The following is a 20,102-nucleotide window of genomic DNA, read 5'->3' as shown; positions in this document are numbered from 1 at the left end:
CCGATCAAGCCCGGACCGCACACTTAGCTCGGTTTCTCGCGGCTCTGCCGCCACCCCTCCTCCGGGTGCCTCTCGGTTCCCACTATTTCCCACCTCCAGAAATCCTTCCAGCCGAGCCAGCCACACTTTGCACACCTCGCTTGGGGCTCTGGAGCTGGGCGCTGACGTGGAGTGGGGCGCCCTCCCGGGGTGTCCCGGGCTCCAGCCCCACCTCCCCGCATCAGCCTTTCTTGTTCGCTGCCCCCCACGCCCCGCCCAGACCCCTGCTGTCGCCTTCCCTCCAAACTCCTTGAGTGTTCTCCCGGAGCCCTCTTTCTTGCGTCCGTGTAAGGAGACCCCCCCACCCCGCCCTTACCTCCCCAGTAAAAAGGGAGCGGGTCAGTGGGCAGGGCGGCTGGCCCAGCCGAGCCACAGGACCGGCTCTCTGCTGGGCGGGGGCGGGGGCAGAGAAGGCTCCGGGCCTCCCCGAGCTCCGGGGGCTCTCCGCTCTGCCCGGCAGCCGCACGGCGGGGCCGAATCACTAGAGCAGCCTCGCGCGGGAACCCGGCACCGAAGCGCCGGAGCCGCCGCCTCCAGCCCGCGGGCACCCCGACCCCGGAACGCCGGAGCCCCGGGCGCCCCTGGAGCCCCGCGAGCCCCGCGAGGCGTGCGGGTCTCGAGCGGCCCCGCACGCTCTTTTCCAGGCCCCCTCTAAGGAGGGGCGCGCGGGGGGCCCCAGAAGCACCTCCTGCCAGCCCGCCCTCCCCCCTCCCCTCCCGCCCACCAGCCCCGCACGGCGCGGCGCTGCGCTCGGATTCCGGGAGGGAAGCGCCGCGCGGTGTCCCCGGCGTCCTCAGTCCTGCCCCTCGAAGTGGAGATGCGCGAGAGGCAGGCGAGGGCGCGCAGCTCGTGAGACGCCGCGCCAGCCGGCACCATGCGCTTGCGGCCGCTGCCCCTCGTCGTGGTCCCCGGCTTGCTGCAGCTGGTGAGTGTCCGGCCCGCCGCGCGCCCCGCGCGCTGGGGACGCGTTTCGGCGGGAAAACCGCGTCCGTGGCCGACTCGGAAGCAGAGACTGGGGTTGCATGGGACCTCGGGGCTGGAAGCGCGCGGATTGCAGGGAGTTTGGGGTTGCTTTAGGGGTTGGAGGGGAAGAATCGCGGAATTTAATAGAGGGGACCTTGAGGCGGATGAAGGGCTTAGCAAGGATAGGGACTTGAGGGCTGGGGTAAAGTAGGCAGAAAGTGACCAGGAAGAAGGTGCGAGAGGGGATGAGGGTAGAGGGATAGGATGAGGATGGTCTGAAAGATTTGCCTCCAGCCCAGAGTTTGAGGGGTTTGGTGGTTTTTATGTTTCACATGGTATTTTGCCCGGATGCCTGCAATCCTTTCAAACCCTGGCATTGTGCTTCCTTGTTCTCAGGGTCAGTGAGTAGCTCCTTGCTAGGAGAAAACTTTGGCAAAAGACCGATGGGGTGGGGGGGCATATTGGATTTCTCTTCGTTTTGCGTCTGGCGCTGGGGACTGGGATGGGGTTTTGTGCCGGTGGGGATGCAGGATGTAACTTTCACGCCCAACTCCACGCTGGAGCCCCCTCTCGGGAATCTCTTAAGCAGTATGCTACCAAAGACCTCTCCTGCCTCATCTGGCCGAGGGGGCTCTGAGGAGTATGAAGGGTATTAGAAGGTGGTTCCGGGTTCGCCAGCGAGGCTTTGGGCGACTGTTCGCACTGTAACTATCTTCTCTCCCCGCTTTTCCCGCGTGGCGCCGCACCCTCCTCCTTCCAAAATATACCTCCATACTGTATGTATTGTTAGTTAATTATACTTAAGGGCGATCCCAAGTAAAATCTTGCAGAAGACAACTTTTAAAGTAAAATTAGAGAAAGGGACTGCTTTCGCCTGTGTCATGGATTTCTCCTGCTCTCCAGGCACTTACCTTGATACAGTGCTGTTAAGAGGGTTTACTCCAGATTCCACGGTTTCTTTGGTCCTTATACTTAAGATTTTGCTCACTTAGCTCTGGGCTGTTAAAACAAGGTTAGGGAAACCAAGCACTTAGAGAACGATGATCTCTCCCTTTCCTTTTTCTTTTCTTTCCTCCTCTTCTCTCCTCTATCTCTGTTATTTCCTTTAAGAGAGCGAGATTCAGTAACTTAGGAAAGTTTCTCTGTGAGATGTATGATACTGTAGATGCAGAGGTACTTGCAAATTTTGAGGATGGAAGGGAATTCTAAAAGGTCTTAGTGAAGGGGAGAGGATAAGGAAAGTCCTGTCCATTCTGGTTACAACAGAGATTAGCTTCACTTGCACAGCATTAGGTAAGAAATTCTTCAGTGGCGTCAAGAGGAAAAATGCAGTGATGTTCCCAGATGTCCTTTGCTGAGCCATCACATCCTGCCTATATACAATATTGCATGTTAAAATAAATTTTACATCTAAGGCATTGTGCATGCAACATATATGCCACCTTAGACCTTAGTATCACTTGCTTTTTAAAATGTTTAAGCTGGATTCCAATAAAAGATGGTCTAACCAGCAGCATTTGTATGGTGTGTGTAAGTAAAACTCCAAAAGCCTGGAGAAATCAGGTACTTAGGTAAGATCTTCAGGTTATCTTCATGAATCTCTTAGTTAATTTAATTTTGCATTCAGTGATCATGAACTGTGTATCTGTTCCACTGTGTTAGACTCTTAAAGATGAGGAAATATATTTGGGCATATGATGGGAAAAGTTCTCCTATCAGGCACCGTATTGGAAATGTTACATTTTTTTTTTTCACACCACCATAGTCAACAGGAAATAGGAAATACATATTGAAGGGATTATATACCCTCCTTAAGAGCTAGATTCTAATATTACAGCATGGATTGATTGATGCATTTTTAAGGAAGCTTATGTCAAATTCTAATCCGTTTTTGGATTGTGCTTGGGTTGTAATGTTTTTTTCCTGGAGCACTTTATCATGGCAAGTGAGGTCAGAGCTGCAGCTGTGTGATAAGCACACATTCCTTACACCGCCATCATTTTGGACAATAAAAGGCTGTTTACATTCTCCACATTCTTAGAGCTGTTCCCAGCCATATAACACAAGGGGGTTAGAATGTGAAAGGAAAACAGAGTGGCTGAGGAGGGTAGACCTCAATGAAAACATTCCCCAATCCCACCATGTACCCCACCCTGGCAGGTATCAAGGAGGGCAGGTCATCATTTGGCCCTTTAGATGGCTCCCAGTTTTATTCTACCTTTTTCAAGCTGATATTGAACTTATTTGCTAAGTCCCAATAGCAAGTGGATAAAACGTTTTCTTGATTTAGAAACTAGTCTTTTAATTTTCTAGGAACTAGAAACATATGTATTTAGTAGATCTGTCATTGGGGGAACAGGGGCGGGGGCAAGGTTGGGTTATTGCTGGAATTGGATTTTATTTTTTCATCCACCCTGGCAACATGAAGAATGTACTTTTTAAAACATGCTAAATATTTTAAACCAGTAGTGGATTCATTTGGGGATTTTGAAATTTAATTTTAAGAAAATTGTCTGTTTCATCAAAAACAGTCACAAGGAGTTGGGTCCAAATAAGTCACTAACCACATCATACTGGTACAATAACTAGAATGTTTTTACTTGTTTTTGTAATACTTAAAATTTGTAAGAAAACAGTCAGCTGAATTGATAAATATTGCAGGTAGCCTATGAAGTACGTGTGTGTGTTACCTGCCCTTGTCCAGTTCTCCTTCCTTTGTCCAGTGTTTTAACAGATAGCTTCCTTTACCTAATTAATAGGATTACTAGGCAGTTGCAAAATTTAAATATCAATCCTGAATGTATTATATTCTCCAAAATCCTTATTCAGCAACACATTCTTTATTACAGTATTAACAGCACATTATTTCTTTTCTGCCATCTAATGATGAGAAAATTAGCATTTGGAATTAATATTATAATATAATGAGTGTTATTTCCTGACATGATAAAAGTAAAGACTTCGCCAGGTGACAACTTCTTACAGATTTACACGATAATTTGGAACTCATAATAAGTATGATTTTTGCCTTTAAGTAAAATGCAGATTGTAAAAAGATTAAATTTGAATTTAAGTGGATTATTAGCTTGAGTTTAAGATAAAATTGAGTGATGATTTTTAAAATAAGTTTGTTATACATTTCAACTTTTTTTCTGTGATATAATGATTTTATAAAGTAAAATATAAATTAGAAGTGATGTAAGTTAGCAAATTTTTAGAATTCTATAAAACCAGAACACTTGCGATGCAAGGTGTTACAATTTTAAGTTCATCCTCATTGTGTAGTATCATCCCACATGAACTTATTAAGTGTATTTTGTTTATCTTTTAACAAATTAATAATTTTAATATTTGTTTAGTATGATATTCATAACATATATTTATTCTCAGCTCCGTATTTACAAAAAGTGGTAACTCATGACTGTCTTCCATTCAAAAATCATAATTTCTCTCATACAGTTCTGATCAATAAACATCAAAGCAGTATTTTCTAGTGTAGGATCAATGGTCTCTTGGCGAGATGACAACGCACAAGAGTAAAAGTACCACCATATCATGGTTACGACTTAGAGTTGACAGGCCATTAAAATTAATTCCTCATTAAAAGCATCATTATCTTAGACATTCTTAAAAATGAGAATTAGGATTAGACAGCTAAGTCCTCTATGCTAGCCACTCACCTCTCAGTGTAAGTTGTGTTCCCTTGGCCTATCCTGAGATTTATGTTATCTGGTTCAGTTTTAAATGCCTTCCCCATAGGAAACTGACCCCTCTTGGGAACTTATTTTATAGCTTAATAGATTTCCAAATGGAAAAGACAAGCTTTCTTAATCTTTGTTGTGTTTTTTTAATATTCTTTTTTTATTGTTTTTGATTAATGATCAAAATGCTAAATAAGGCAGAAGGCTTTTTGAAAACCCTTTTAGAGGTTTTACACTGTCAGCTTAAAATGTGTAGCTCTCGCAAATCAAATGAGTTAAGAAATGTTGATTTTATAATACGTTGCCCACCTTTTACCTATTAAAGAGCTAATCAATACACTTTGAATGATTTAGACGTTTAGCAGTAGCAACCCAAAGTGAATATAAATGTGTCACAGGTTTGTGATTTTGTAAAAGCTCTAAGACTGTCTCTTACTGTTTACGTATTCTGCGGATTCCTTTACCTGAAGCATTGCTGGCTAATATTTGAAAAAAGAATTATAGCTGCACACTCAAGTGCCTACAGTTAGGGCTGTGTCAGCGTTTCCGTAAAGAATCTCATTTCTATCTTAGCCATAAGCATTATTGCCGGTAAGAAGTTGGCATTTAATATCTTGATTTGGGAGTCAATTATTTTAAAGCTGCTTTAAAAAATTGGTCCAAATGATTTTGAGCACTCATCCATGTGAGGTTACTCTCTCAGTATCCGTACAGTATGCAAGACAATGACTTAACAAACTAATTTCTGTATTAGTCTGGCACAGAGGTTATAGTGTTTAAATTATTTTAAAATAATCCTTTCCCAATTAACCCATTTATTGAACCATTGTAAGACTTTGAAACACTATTTCATCATAAATGTTTTTAATTGTGCCAAATTCAGATGCCCTAATGATTATTTTTGTGAGTTTTATTTGCTAACAATCTACTTGAAATTTTTTTACCACTTTTGAAATGACCAATGGTGTTAATACAACTCCATTCTTTATTTCAAAACCCTGCTCAGTAAAAAAAGGATTTAAAGCAATTTACAGCATAGATTTTCATATTAATAGAAGGAATTCTAAGATATGATTGATTGAAAACTTCCATTTTATGTTATTTTTAATTTATGAAAATCTAGATAAAAACCTTCAAACAACTGTATGGTTGATGTATGTAAGATCAATATGTAATAAGGAATTCTGTTTCTTTGTAGAATGACCATTAAAAATTAAAATGTCATTATTTAAACCCAAAAGCTATAGAACGTATTTTCCTTTTTTCCTGGCCAGATCATTCAAGAAGTTAAAATAGTGTCTTTGAACTTACCATTCTTATAAATTTTGTCTGTCCTAGATTTATGGATGTATGGTAAGGAACTAGGGAAGTTTTGTATACTTAAACTACAATAATAATGCTGTCTTAGAGTTGCATATTCTTACTGTTTTCAAGTTTCTTCCATACAGTTTACCACGTTCTCTTCTCTCCTTATATAAAACTATAAGATTGAGAAGGACATTTTAAATGTTTCCATTTGTAGTTTGGAATGAACAATGCGTTTGGTGTTCCATTTCTAAATAAATTGCGCGTTCAACAAATACTGACTATTTTGACCCAGACTATGCACCGAGATTATAGCAGATGTTGAGGACATAGCAGTAAGCAGAATAGGACTGGTCTGAGAGTGTGTGTGTGTGAATGTGTGCGCACACATGTGTGTGTACATATCTTGGGCAAATCACTTAACAACCTCAACCCCTCATCTATAAATGAAGTCATTAATGATAAACGGATGAAAAGTGATTTCTAGCATCACTTTCCTTTTTTTATTATATGGTAACAGTGTTCTGGATTTTTCTTTTTATGAACTACATCTTTAATTACTATACAATTTGATGTATGTCTTACATACAAACATAATTGTTTTAAATATGTTGGGGTTTTTTTAAAGATTTTATTTATTTATTTGACAGAGAGAGGGAACACAAGCAGGGGGAGTGGGAGAGGGGGAAGCAGGCTCCCGGTTGAGCAGGGAGCCTGATACGGGGCTCTATCCCAGGACCCTGGGATCATGACCTGAGCCGAAGGCAGATGCTTAACGACTGATTCCACCCAGGAATCCCTAAATATAAGTTTTACATGGAGTTTATGCTGTGTAACCACATCACAAATGATAGGTATATTTAGAAGTAGATTTAAAACACTGCAAAATTGATTAATGGTATCCCTGCTTATGGGAAGAGAAAATTGTTGGAAGTAGGCAAAGGGAATTGATGAGCATTTATTTAACCCATATAATCAACAAAATCAATAAAATTTAAATTAAAATGGTATATTCAGGCTTTTTCCCCTCTCTACTATTTTTAAATTGCAAACTACTAACATCTAGTCATTGCTTTAATTTAAATAAAAAGTAAATTGACTCTCAGTTAAATTCTAATTATTAAGATAAACAACATAACGGTGTAATACTGTACTTCAACCAGAAAATGATCATGTGACTTTTGTACGCCTCAATAGAATCTAGCCTATTTAAATCAGAAATATTTTTAACTAAATACAAAGGTTTCAGGAATTCAGATGTAAATGGTACGGAATTTTTAAAAGACAACCAACAAAGAGCTGGCATGTGAGACCCTATCAAAGGTGGAGAATATGTCAGTGGTCTTAACATTAGGAAACATCTGAAACAGATGGACTAGTCCTGGGGTTCACTCCAATTACACTTTAAACAATGTAAATGTCTTTAGAAATGAACCCTGACTTTGTGATATTGCTGTTCAGGGCCAAATAAAGTAACTCTAGGGTCATAAAAACACTTGTTTAATTCTCCATGCAAAAATATGCAAGATAGTGAGTTTCAAGCATTGTAATAATACTAACAATTTTAAAATCTTATCAGTTTTACCGTAAGTTACATAGCATGTGTATTTATTCATTCAGAACAGTAACTTAAGAAATAGTCTAGATTATGAGTAGGGAGAGACCATATGTTTAATTTATGTGGTTCTATAAAGTCCATGGGATTTCCATCCCAGAATTCTATCCCTCATTTTTGTGTGCAGACTTAACTAGTGAAAGTGGTTGATTGAGTATAACAATCTGCACGACATTGTGAATGGATTCTCTTATAATACAATAAGAGAATAGGGACTCTAAACAACTATTTAACATTTTGTAGTAATGATAACAATAATTTTTATTAACAAAGTTTTACATTTTGATAATCTAAACAGAAGACAGTTGGGATCGGTGTAAGGAATATTGCTACGGAGATAAAAAAAAAGGGGAGGTGAAGTTTTCAAAGGTGTGTTTTCCATAATCGTGAGTTCACCTGTTAATCCCTTGTCAATGACTCCCAAATTTGTACGTCACTCCCTACCCTGCTGTTCAGGCTCCAAGACCATATCTCCATAGTTTCCTGTTCATTTTGACTTGGATGTTTTACTACCAACTCACATTCACTCACCATGTTCAAAGTCACACATATCTTTCCTGAATAAGTGCCTTCTAATATTCATGGGTTCAGATTTTAAAGTCACCACCTCCCCCTTTTTAATGTCTGGTATCTTTGTGTTCAGACAAGTGACTTGGTATAAAGCGCTACATGGTTTACTAGATTCTTTCACATATGTGATCTCGTGTTTTATCTTCACGTCAGCTCTAAAACGTAAACAGAACAGTAGTGACTGCATCCACTTTACAGATGAAGGAACAAAAGCATTGAAGTTTCAGAGATGGGCTGTAGACCAGAAAAAGATAAAACTTGAATTGTCTACCTAGTCCAGCTCTTAGGTCAGGGCAGCATCCATTTCTAGCAGAAGGTCATGAGATCTGTCTTTGACCTCCAGAACGATAGGTTCAAGGAACATCTCTAGGGAACATCTCATTCTGTTCAGTGTCCATGCTGAGGTAAAAACCTCAACTCATTCATTTTAGGAAAGTTTTAAACAAGTTTGTCATAAAGTCAAAGAAGGTAAACACAAGGAACAGATTGTTGGATCATGCCCCTTAACCACGAGTTCCATTTAGAATTTAGCCTCCCAGAGTTTAGTTTGCCAAGTACTTTGGCTTTCATATAGCTTTAGGACTGTTATTGGCTGAGTAAATGTAGTTCCAGTTAGGATCAACAGAAGATTTGAGAGTTCTTCTAATTTCTCAGGATCTCAACCTGTACCACATGAGATTTGAAAAGATGAACAGGAAGAGAGCAAAAGATCTTGATTTCTGTTAAAGGCCAGTTAATCCCGGTTGTCTAAGGGGCAGGTTGGACTATGAGAAGGAGCCTGGGGGATGTGGCGGGCTACCTAGTAGGTGCTTAAACTTGTGCGGAACTTGCTAGCATTCGTATATAATTGTGCTTTAGCAGTAGCAAACTTCCTCTTGTTCTCTCTTCCCTTTCCTACATTTGTAAAGATAGTAGTATATCAGAGTGGATTTTGTGGGCTCTCCACCCAGATGTCCTTGGATCTCTTTTTAACATTTCTATGGACAACCCCCTCCCCTCCACTTTTTGGTTTCTGTTCTAACACTGGGCAACTGTAAATCTCCTTCAGAGAAGCACCCCCAGGTGTGGGTGTTGGATGCACCTTGCCAGAAAGCACTCAGAGTCAGAATGTCATTCCAGTCCCTTCCCTCCCCTTCTTGAGCCAGCTCTTAACAAACGACTCACAGGTGCCAGAGTTGTCTTGCTCTGAGACTTGGTGGAATATTCCAGAGTTCCCTTTGAGGCAGCAGATTGACTCTCGAGTGGATTTTGCTTGAGATCACACCCTTCCGTGGCTTCCTTCCACTCTCTGACCTGCGGCCCCATGCTCTTCCCGGACTTTCCTGGAACCCCTTCATTAGAAATTATTTGCATTCAAACACTGTCTCAGGGTCTGCTTCTGGGGAAACCAACCTAAGATTTCTGTTTAAATGTTTTTTTTTTTTTAATATTCAGACATTTTTAAAATAGCCATTCTCACCCCTGTCTGCATTCTGCCATCTCACAGTAAGAGATAATCACTATGGGAGCCTGGGTGGCTCAGTTGGTTAAGCGACTGTCTTCGGCCCAGGTCATGATCCTGGAGTCCCGGGATCGAGTCCCGCATCGGGCTCCCTGCTCAGCAGGGGGTCTGCTTCTCCCTCTGCCCTCTTCCCTCTCGTGCTCTCTGTCTCTCATTCTCTCTCTCTCAAATAAATAAATAAAATCTTTAAAAAAACAAAGAGAGATAATCACTATGAATAATTTAATGTGTATTTTTCCAGAAATTATGGATATGTATGCTTTTATCATAATTATATCAACACGACATAATGTTCTATAACATTTTTAATGCAATAATATATTGTGTCCATTTTTATGCAATATAGAACAACTTATATTTTTGAGGATTCATAGTATTTTATAGCATTGACATACCATAATGTATTTGATCAATCCCTTATTAATATTTTGACTGTTTTGAATTTTTTGAATATATTTGTGAATATACAAAATGAATTCCTAGAATTGAAAATACTGGTTCAATGTTGGGAATGTGCAATATGATTTTTGATAAATATAAATTGTCCCCTAATTGACTATACCAAAATACAGACTCACACACAGTGTATTTGCATATCTATGTCCCTATCTGGAGAGTGTATTCCCTTCTTTTTAACTTTGCCGATCTATTAGAGTAAAATACCTCATTGTTTATTAGGAAGGTGAAGTGTGTTTTCACATTTAACCATTTGTATTTCTTATTCTTATAAATTTTCTTAATTTTTCCATTTTTTTCCTACAGCTTTAAATTTCTATAATTTTTTTATATCGCTCTTGCACAATTGTTTATTTTATTATTCCTGGATATTTTATACATTACGGCGTTGTTGTGGATACTGTTTCTATGCCTGACATTTTAAAATTATTTTTTGCTGGCATACAAGGAAAGATATTTATTTTAGTGTATTTATGTTTGTATGAGTTCTATTTCTGAACTAGATTATTTTAAATGATCTTTAATTTGATTCTCCTGGGAGATTTTATATATAGATAATTATATTATCTATAAATAATCTTATATTTGGCTCTTTCTATTAAACATCGATGCCTCTTGAATTAAAATCTATTCTCCTCCTGGGACACCTGGGTGGCTCAGTCGTTAAGCGTCTGCCTTCGGCTCAGGTCATGATCCCAGGGTCCTGGGATTGAGCCCCGCATCAGGCTCCCTGCTCGGCGGGAAGCCTGCTTCTCACTCTCCCACTCCCCCTGCTTGTGTTCCTTCTCTCGCTGTATCTCTCTCTGTCAAATAAATAAATAAAATCTTAAAAAAAAAAATCTATTCTCCTAGTATACTGAGTAAAACCTTCAGAATATTGTTGACTATCAATACTGGGAAGGATAGCTTTTTCATATTTCCAACTTTAATGGAAACTTTGCTAAATATGATGTTTACTTTTAGCTTCTGATAATCTATCAAGAATATACTTTTATATTTCACATTAGAATAAATTTGTTGATCAGAGGTTGATTTCAGATATGTTTTTTTTATTTTTATTATTTTTTTATTAAATTTTTTTTTAAAGATTTTATTTATTTGAGAGAGAGAATGAGAGAGGGAGAGAGAGAGCATGAGAGGGTGGAGGGTCAGAAGGAGAAGCAGACTCCCCACTGAGCAGGGAGTCCGATGCGGGACTCAATCCCAGGACTCCAGGATCATGACTGAGCCGAAGGCAGTCGCTTAACCAACTGAGCCACCCAGGTACTGGATTTCAGATATGTTGTAGCATCCTTCAAAATGATCATATATTTTTAAAATGCTAACCTCTTCATATTTTTGAATTATGAAACATAATTTTCCTAATATATTTCCTAATATTTTCCTAATACTAAGCTGTTTAAACCAAGTTAAATGATCTGTATTTTAATACACTGGTACATGTGTTTTTATATTGTTAGTATTTTATTTAGGAACATTGATTATTCATAAGTAAAATATAGCAAAAGTGGAACACATCAGGTTTTGCATCGGGATTATTCTAGGATCATGATTAGAAAGACTTCTATTTTTTCCTCAGTTCTGGGAGAAATTAAGATAGTTGAGAATTGCTTCTCCCTTGGATGTTTGTTGGGAATCATTTTTTTTTTTTAAGATTTTATTTATTTGACAGAGAGAGACACAGCGAGAGAGGGAACGCAAGCAGGGGGAGTGGGAGAGGGAGAAGCAGGCTTCCCGCGGAGCAGGGAGCCCGATGCGGGGCTCGATCCCAGGACCCTGGGACCATGACCTGAGCCGAAGGCAGATGCTTAATGACTGAGCCACCCAGGTGCCCCGGGAATCATTTTAATCCATTTGAGCCTTTTTGTTTCAGGAGAGATCTTTTATAAACATTTCATTGCTATTAGATTTTTTTTTCAACCTTTATTGATTCCATTTTATTAATTTTAAAAGAAAAGGATGCATTTTTGTGCATCTTCAAATTTATTTAGCATAAAATAGTATATACTCTTACTTTAATTTTTAAAAATTTACTTCATACCTGTGAATTTACACCATATCCCCCCCTCCCCCAGTTTGTATGTTTTGGAACAGTAATAGCTGGGGACTGCCTTCATTCTCTCTCTAGATCTACAGCTGTAACTAGAAGCTTTCTGTGGCAGATTCCATAGTTAATTCTGTAAGCTGTCCAAGGTGAATGGAGCCTCACATTAAGAGGTGAGCATCCAGAGCCTCAGCCCTCTTTCTGCTCACTGGAGGACGTTGCAGCCTCCTGGGAGCTGCCCTGGTGCCTGTGTGTGCTCCCAGCTCCTCCTAGGCTGAGCTTGGTGGTGGGAAGATGGTACTCAGTTGGGGTGGGGGTGTAAACCCTAGCTTCTGCTCAGGTGCTCTTTTCCTTTGCCTTTGACTGGTTACAGGCTGCTCAGCACATCTGGTTTTTGCATCGTTCTGATTCACTCTTCCTTCCTTCCTCTAGAGGTTCTCAAATCTTGTGGACTCTTGGCATCCTTTCCTCTTTCTAGCACCACTATGCATTCATTCTTGTTTTTGCATTCCTAGTTCATGTCATTGGAAATTTGGGAGGGAGGCAAGGTAAATACATTCACTCAGCTTTCCCCATTGCAACTGGAAATCTTTTAGTCATTTTTGGCTCATTTTTCTTCATCCCCTACAATATCCATTTACTCGCAAAATCCTATGAAATTTCCTTCCAAATCTTTCTGTAAACTGTCTCTTCCTCTCCACCTGCTGCCATTTCATCACTACAGCAGCCTCCTAGCTGGTCTACTTTATTCCAAAACAAGCCTTCTAAATTCACTCCACATGCCACAGAATCATCTTTCTTAAATCCTCTTTTGATTTACTATGTCGCTCAACTTTTAAGAATGAGATTGTGATTCCCGTTTTCTTAACACATCGCATCTACATTTTGTTGCCTCTTTTTTCAGCCTTAAATCTCTTGTCCAATATTCCTCACATACTATAAACTGCAGCCAGGTCTGTACCCTTCATACTCCATGAGTATGTCCGAGTGGAGGGAAAGCCCAAGTTTGCATGTCAGAATGACTTGGATTCAGTGCTTTCTTGGCATCTTGGACAAGCCAATACATCTACTCAATTTCAGTTTCTTCATAAAATAATGTCAATTATGGCTATTTCATAGGGTTGTGATGATTATATACAAAAAATGTAAAATGCCTAGTACCTAGCATTAGCTTAACAAAGATCAGTGCTCCTTTCCATCTGCAACATCTTACCTTCTTGGTAATCAAACAACAGGAGCTCTGACAAACTTAAGCAGAGAAGAAATTCATGAGAACAGGGCGACTCACAGAAAAGATTTGAGAACCAGGCATGTCTAGAGCAGAATCAAGGGTCTGGCTATCAGGAAAGTATCAATTAGGCAAGAGGATGAATAAATGCCAACCTTTTTTTTCTCCAGTCCTTGTTTTGCTTCATTTAAGATGTCACATTTAGGTTGAGAGCATCTGGTTGGCTTGAAAAAGGTGGGATACTTTGATCAACTGTTCTACACATTGTAGGGAATCAACACTCTGTGCTCCATTAGAGAGCTTGTGATCAGAACTCCCACTAAAGGAAGAACTCTGTTAGAGAAAGAGACCCAAACCCCTCCAGCTCTTCATCTTAATTAGCGTGATTTTTCACTCATAAACTTACACAAGCAAAGATCACCAGACATTTAAGAGAAATCATTGGCAAAAAGGAGGAGGAGGATAAGAAGAGGAGCTACGCTGGAGGAAACAAATAATAATAGGAGATGGATTTCAATTTTAAGGATTCCTAATTAGTATTCTCAGAAACTCAGGAGGATATTGCATCCTGAAAATAAGAACAGGTTGCAATGAGGAAAGATCAACTGGGTCATGAGAAAGAATTCCTGGAAATGAAATATATAACTGACAAAATTTAAAAGTTGGGAAGAAGTTTGAAAAGAACAGGGCTAAAGTTCATGCTGGTGAACTTTTAAGAGGAAGTCTGCCACGACAGAACCAAAAGACCAAAATAGGAAATAGGAGCAAACAGTGAAGAGACACAGAGGACAAATTCAGAAAATCCAGTGAGAAGCTCCAGAAACAGAGACTGTGAGGGGAGGGAACCTAGTAAAAAACAAAAAACAAAAAACAAAAAACAAAACAAAACAGAAACCAAAACAAACAAACAAAAAAAACAGTGTTGAAGGGGCTGATTTAAAAAAAAAAAATCTGGTGAAATTTCTGAGCTCGAAGGAAAAAATAGAAAATCCTAAGAGTTTTCGGAGAAACAAGAGATTACTGGCAAACACAAACACATCTCATTAACCACACTGGATGTTAGAAGCAATGGAATAATGCCTTCATAGTTCTGAGGGGCAAGGGATATTGAACCAACGGCCAAATTGTTAAGTATGAAGGAAAAAGGAGGAGGAAGAAGCAGAGAAAATCAGAGAAAACAAAAAAATGACATTTGGGGCATGTGAGGATCCAGGGGAGTTACCACTCATGCCATATGGAACAATCTTCAAAGACATACCTCAGCCAAGCAAGAAGAAAGATAGAACAGGGGGATGCTGTGGGATAGAGTGGTGTCTGAGTATGACTCAGAAGTGAAGGAAGCTAGAAAAAGATCCGTTAGCCTGTGACCTTGGAAAGGCGTGGGGTTCCGTTTCGTTGTCTAGTTCGGTCACACTGTGGTTCTAAAGGGAATTCCATGTCAATCCTTCCAGTTTTAGAATGTTTAGAATGGATTTATACACAAAGCATGAATGATTTAAATATAGTCTAAGAATGGAATGTAACCATATGAATATTAATGAACTTAAGTAATAGAATATAATAAAAATTTGGAGGTAATAGGAATACACAGGTGAAGAAAGGCAAGAATGCCAGTTTCCTCATCTTTTCATAGGAAGAAGTTAAGAGAAGCTGTCGAATGTTAAAAAACTAAGAAATAGACTTAAAGTCTTAAAAGCTACCAAACAATAGAAGAATTAAAAATAATACAACAAACAAAAATTCAGCATGTAAATTTATTTACAGTGTGCTTTTACTTTTTCTGTCATATAAACAGATTAGAAGAATACATTTAATAGTAAAGTGGAGATGGCATTTTGACCTTCCAGTGTGATTTTGTATAAGTGCTCTTCTTTTTGTGTAGTGTTTTTGACAAATACTATCACTCTATGAATTTCAAGATAAGGGAGGTCTTCTTAGTGGAGGGAGCTTCCCAGCAGTTGTGAAAGCATGTTTGTGAGGTCATGCATGTGCCTTCACTGGGCTGTGATGGGTATGTTAACGGCACAGATTGCGGCGATGGTTTCATGAGCGTATACTCATCTCCAAGTGTATACATGATAAATGTATAGCTTTTTGTATGTCAGTCATGCCTCAATAAGGTGATCTGAAAAAAAGGGGTAAGCAGAGGCAATCTCTTGGGTCATGCTGTAGGGCAGGGTTGCCCAGTCTCAGCACTGTTGACGTTATGGGTCAAGTAATTACTTGAGTGAGGGGTTAGGGGTAGGGATAAAGGGGCCATCCTGTGCATTGTGGGATGTTCAGCAGCGTCCCTGGCCTCTCCCACTAGATGCCATAGCACACTCTCCCAATTGTGACAACCAAAAATGTCTCCAGACTTTGACAAATGTGCCCTGGGGAGCAAACACAGCCAGACTGAGGCCCACTGCCGTAGGAGATTCCTGGCTGTGAGAAGCTGAACCAAGTGACCTCTTTGGCCTCTTCCAATTAAATACTTTGTCTTTGCATTGTTGGGAAGGGGTCAGCATTTTGCACAGATAGACCTAGTTTCTTAAGACTTTTTTTTTTTTTTTTCCCCCCATCTCAGTTTCCTTCAGTTCAGTTCAATTCAAACAATGTTTTTGAGTGTAGCTCTGTCAGGCAGTCTGCCTAGGGTACACATCTCTATTTAACAACTTTTCCTTTTTAAGGGAAATGGATGAGTGATCCTCCTGATATTGCCCTCCTGGATAAGATTTCCCTCTTTAGTAGAAATTCACATATTTCATTTTGCCTCTGGTACAGCTCTTACCAGTTGTTAGGGCTGGCTCAGAGAATTTTAGTAAAGCCTTTGAATTTCAGTATTTTAAAATGCAGTAATAAAATAAAAAATACTTTGTAGAAGTTAAAAGACAGCAAATAAAACTGAAAAAGATGATCATCAATAATAGTTGGCTAATAAAAATGTGAACTAAATCACACTTGATGTATGTATTTGTTACAATTAAAACATAGTGGGATTACAGTCTTCAAAGAGTTTATCACAAACCCAGATTATATTATGTGTATCAAAACTGGAGAGTAGCACTTTTGAATGGAAAATTTGATCCAGTGTTTTTGAGATTTTAAAAAGTAGCTTAAAACTATTAAATTCAGCTCTTAGGAGCTAGAATGTATTTCCTTTTTATGGAAAAATTGGGGATTTTCAAATTTGCCAAAATGTAAACTCTGAGGTACTCTATTTTTATCAATGGTATGAATCACTTCTACATTGGAATGCACTTTTAATTAAATTTCTTCTTTAAGGCAATTCTCATTTTTTAAAAAAAGGTATCTATGAAGGTATACTATAAGAGTTGCATCTTCTCCCCCAGAGATAAACACGGTAATAAACAAGTAAACAGATCCCCTGTTGGTGTTAAAATTTGAAGTACAGTATATTTTCATGAAATTATAGCTCTGTATAAATAATGACTTTACTTATTGGGATAAAGTCTAACAACCACTGTGGACTGTGCTCTAGGCCTTTCTATCTATGGTGGCTGAGCGTCTGCAAAGGCTCCCATAGGCTCTGGAGTGAGTGTGTTGCAGACACCCTGGGCAGGCCAGTATGTTCTTGCTCCTGCCCTTGCATGCACACACATACACGTACACAGATAACACTCTCCTACTGAACTTTTCCCACCACATCAAAAGTGGTATCTTTTCTTCTTTTCTTTTTTTTTTTTATGGTGAGCATTTTTTAAAATTTTTTTATTGTTATGTTAATCACCATACATTACATCATTAGTTTTTGATGTAGTGTTCCGTGATTCATTGTTTGTGCATAACACCCAGTGCTCCATGCAGAATGTGCCCTCCTCAATACCCACCACCAGGCTAACCCATCCTCCCACCCCCCTCCCCTCTAGAACCCTGTTTGTTTTTCAGAGTCCATCGTCTCTCATGGTTCGTCTACCCCTCCGATTTCCCCCCTTCATTCTTCACCTCCTGCTATCTTCTTCTTTTTTTTTTTTTCCTTAACATATATTGCATTATTTGTTTCAGAGGTACAGATCTGTGATTCAACAGTCTTGCACAATTCACAGCGCTCACCATAGCACATACCCTCCCCAATGTCTATCACCTAGCCACCCCATCCCTCCCACCCCACCCCCCACTCCAGCAACCCTCAGTTTGTTTCCTGAGATTAAGAATTCCTCATATCAGTGAGGTTGTATGATACATGTCTTCTCTGATTGACTTATTTCGCTCAGCATAACACCCTCCAGTTCCATCCATGTTGTTGCAAATGGCAAGATTTCATTCCTTTCAATGGCTGCATAATATTCCATTGTATATATATACCACATCTTCTTTATCCATTCATCTGTCGATGGACATCTTGGCTCTTTCCACAGTTTGGCTATTGTGGACATTGCTGCTATAAACATCGGGGTGCATGTACCCTTCGGATCCCTACATTTGTATCTTTGGGGTAAATACCCAGTAGTGCAATTGCTGGATCACATGGTAGCTCTATTTTCAACTTTTTGAGGAACGTCTATACTGTTTTCCAGAGTGGTTGCACCAGCTTGCATTCCACCAACAGTGTAGGAGGGTTCCCCTTTTTCCACATCCCCGCCAACATCTGTCGTTTCCTGACTTGTTAATTTTAGCCATCTGACTGGTGTGAGGTGGTATCTCATTGAGGTTTTGATTTGGATTTCCCTGATGCCGAGCAATGTTGAGCACTTTTTCATGTGTCTGTTGGCCATTTGGATGTCTTCTTTGGAAAAATGTCTGTTCATGTGTTCTGCTTATTTCTTCATTGGATTCTTTGTTCTTTGGGTGTTGAGTTTGATAAGTTCTTTATAGATTTTGGATACTAGCCCTTTATCTGATATGTCATTTGAAAATATCTTCTCCCATTCTGTCAGTTGTCTTTTGGTTTTCTTGACTGTTTCTTCTGCTGTGCAAAAGCTTTCTATCTTGATGAAGTCCCAATAGTTCATTTTTGCCCTTGCTTTCCTTGCCTTTGGCGATCTTTCTAGGAAGAAGTTGCTGCGGTTGAAGTCGAAGAGGTTGCTGCCTGTGTTCTCCTTTAGGATTTTGATGGACTCCTGTCTTACATTGAGGTCTTTCAACCATTTTGAGTCTATTTTTGTGTGTGGTGTAAGGAAATGGTCCAGTTTCATTCTTCTGCATGTGGCTGTCCAATTTTCCCAACACCATTTGTTGAAGAGACTGTCTTTTTTCCATTGGACATTCTTTCCTGCTTTGTCGAAGATGAGTTCACCATAGAGTTGAGAGTCCATTTCTGGGCTCTCTATTCTGTTCCATTGATCTATGTGTCTGTTTTTGTGCCAGTACCATACTGTCTTGATGATGACAGCTTTGTAATAGAGCTGGAAGTCTGGAATTGTGATGCCACCAGCTTTGCTTTTCTTTTTCAACATTCCTCTGGCTCTGCGGGGTCTTTTCTGGTTCCATACAAATTTTAGGATTATTTGTTCCATTTCTTTGAAAAAAGTTAATGGTATTTTGATGGGGATTGCATTGAATGTGTAGATTGCTCTAGGTAGCATTGACATCTTCACAATATTTGTTCTTCCAATCCATGAGCATTCCAACACATTTCTTTGTGTCTTCCTCAATTTCTTTCATGAGTATTTTATAGTTTTCTGAGTACAGATCCTTTGTCTCTTTGGTTAGATTTATTCCTAGGTATCTTATGGTTTTGGGTGCAATTGTAAATGGGATCGACTCCTTAATTTCTCTTTCTTCTGTCTTGTTGTTGGTGTATAGGAATGCCACTGACTTCTGTGCATTGATTTTCTATCCTGCCACTTTACTGAATTCCTGTATGAGTTCTAGCAGTTTTGGGTGGAGTCTTTTGGGTTTTCCACATAAAGTATCATATCATCTGCAAAGAGTGAGAGTTTGACTTTTTCTTTGCCGATTTGGATGCCTTTTATTTCTATTTGTTGTCTGATTGCTGTGGCTAGGACTTCTAATACTATGTTGAATAGCAGTGGTGATAGTGGACATCCCTGCCACGTTCCTGACCTTAGGGGGAAAGCTCTCAGTTTTTCCCCATTGAGAATGATATTGGCTGTGGGTTTTTCATAGATGGCTTTTATGATATTGAGATATGTACACTCTATGTCTATACTCTGAAGAGTTTTGATCAAGAAAGGATGCTGTACTTTGTTAAATGCTTTTTCTGCATCTATTGAGAGGATCATATGATTCTTGTTCTTTCTTTTGTTAATGTATTGTATCACGTTGATTGATTTGTGGATGTTGAACCAACTTTGCAGCCCAGGGATAAATCTCACTTGGCCATGGTGAATAATCCTTTTAATGTACTGTTGGATCCTGTTGGCTAGTATTTTGGTGAGAACTTTTGCATCCATGTTCATCAAGGATATTGGTCTGTAATTCTCCTTTTTCATGGGGTCTTTGCCTGGTTTTGGGATCAAGATAATGGTAGCCTCATAAAACGAGTTTGGAAGTTTTCCTTCCATTTCTATTTTTTGGAACAGTTTCAGAAGAATAGGTATTAATTCTTCTTTGAATGTTTGGTAGAATTCCCCTGGGAAGCCATCTGGCCCTGGGCTTTTGTTTGTTGGGATATTTTTGATGACTGCTTCAATTTCCTTAGTGGTTATAGGTCTGTTCAGGTTTTCTATTTCTTCCTGGTTCAGTTTTGGTAGTTAATACATCTCTAGGAATCTATT

At 39.6% G+C, this 20,102-nt stretch overlaps 1 protein-coding gene across 1 annotated transcript in view; it reads left to right on the top strand.

The window, feature by feature from the left end:
* Positions 1 to 284: 284 nt before the first annotated feature.
* The window catches only part of NXPH2 (neurexophilin 2), a 114,985-nt gene continuing 95,167 nt past the window's right edge, over positions 285 to 20,102 (top strand). The window contains exon 1 of the mRNA XM_045868940.2: positions 285 to 964. Coding sequence (XP_045724896.2) covers positions 914 to 964 — 51 coding nt within the window. The 5' untranslated portion in view covers positions 285 to 913. The remainder of the gene's footprint in view (positions 965 to 20,102) is intronic.

The sequence above is a fragment of the Mirounga angustirostris genome, unplaced genomic scaffold, assembly GCF_029215605.1.
Source record: "Mirounga angustirostris isolate CCGP_5_RB_7025 unplaced genomic scaffold, mMirAng1.0.hap1 SCAF_3, whole genome shotgun sequence".
NCBI lineage: Eukaryota > Metazoa > Chordata > Mammalia > Carnivora > Phocidae > Mirounga > Mirounga angustirostris.
The sequence above is the reverse complement of the archived record's forward strand: the minus strand, read 5'-3'. Positions and strand labels throughout refer to the sequence as shown.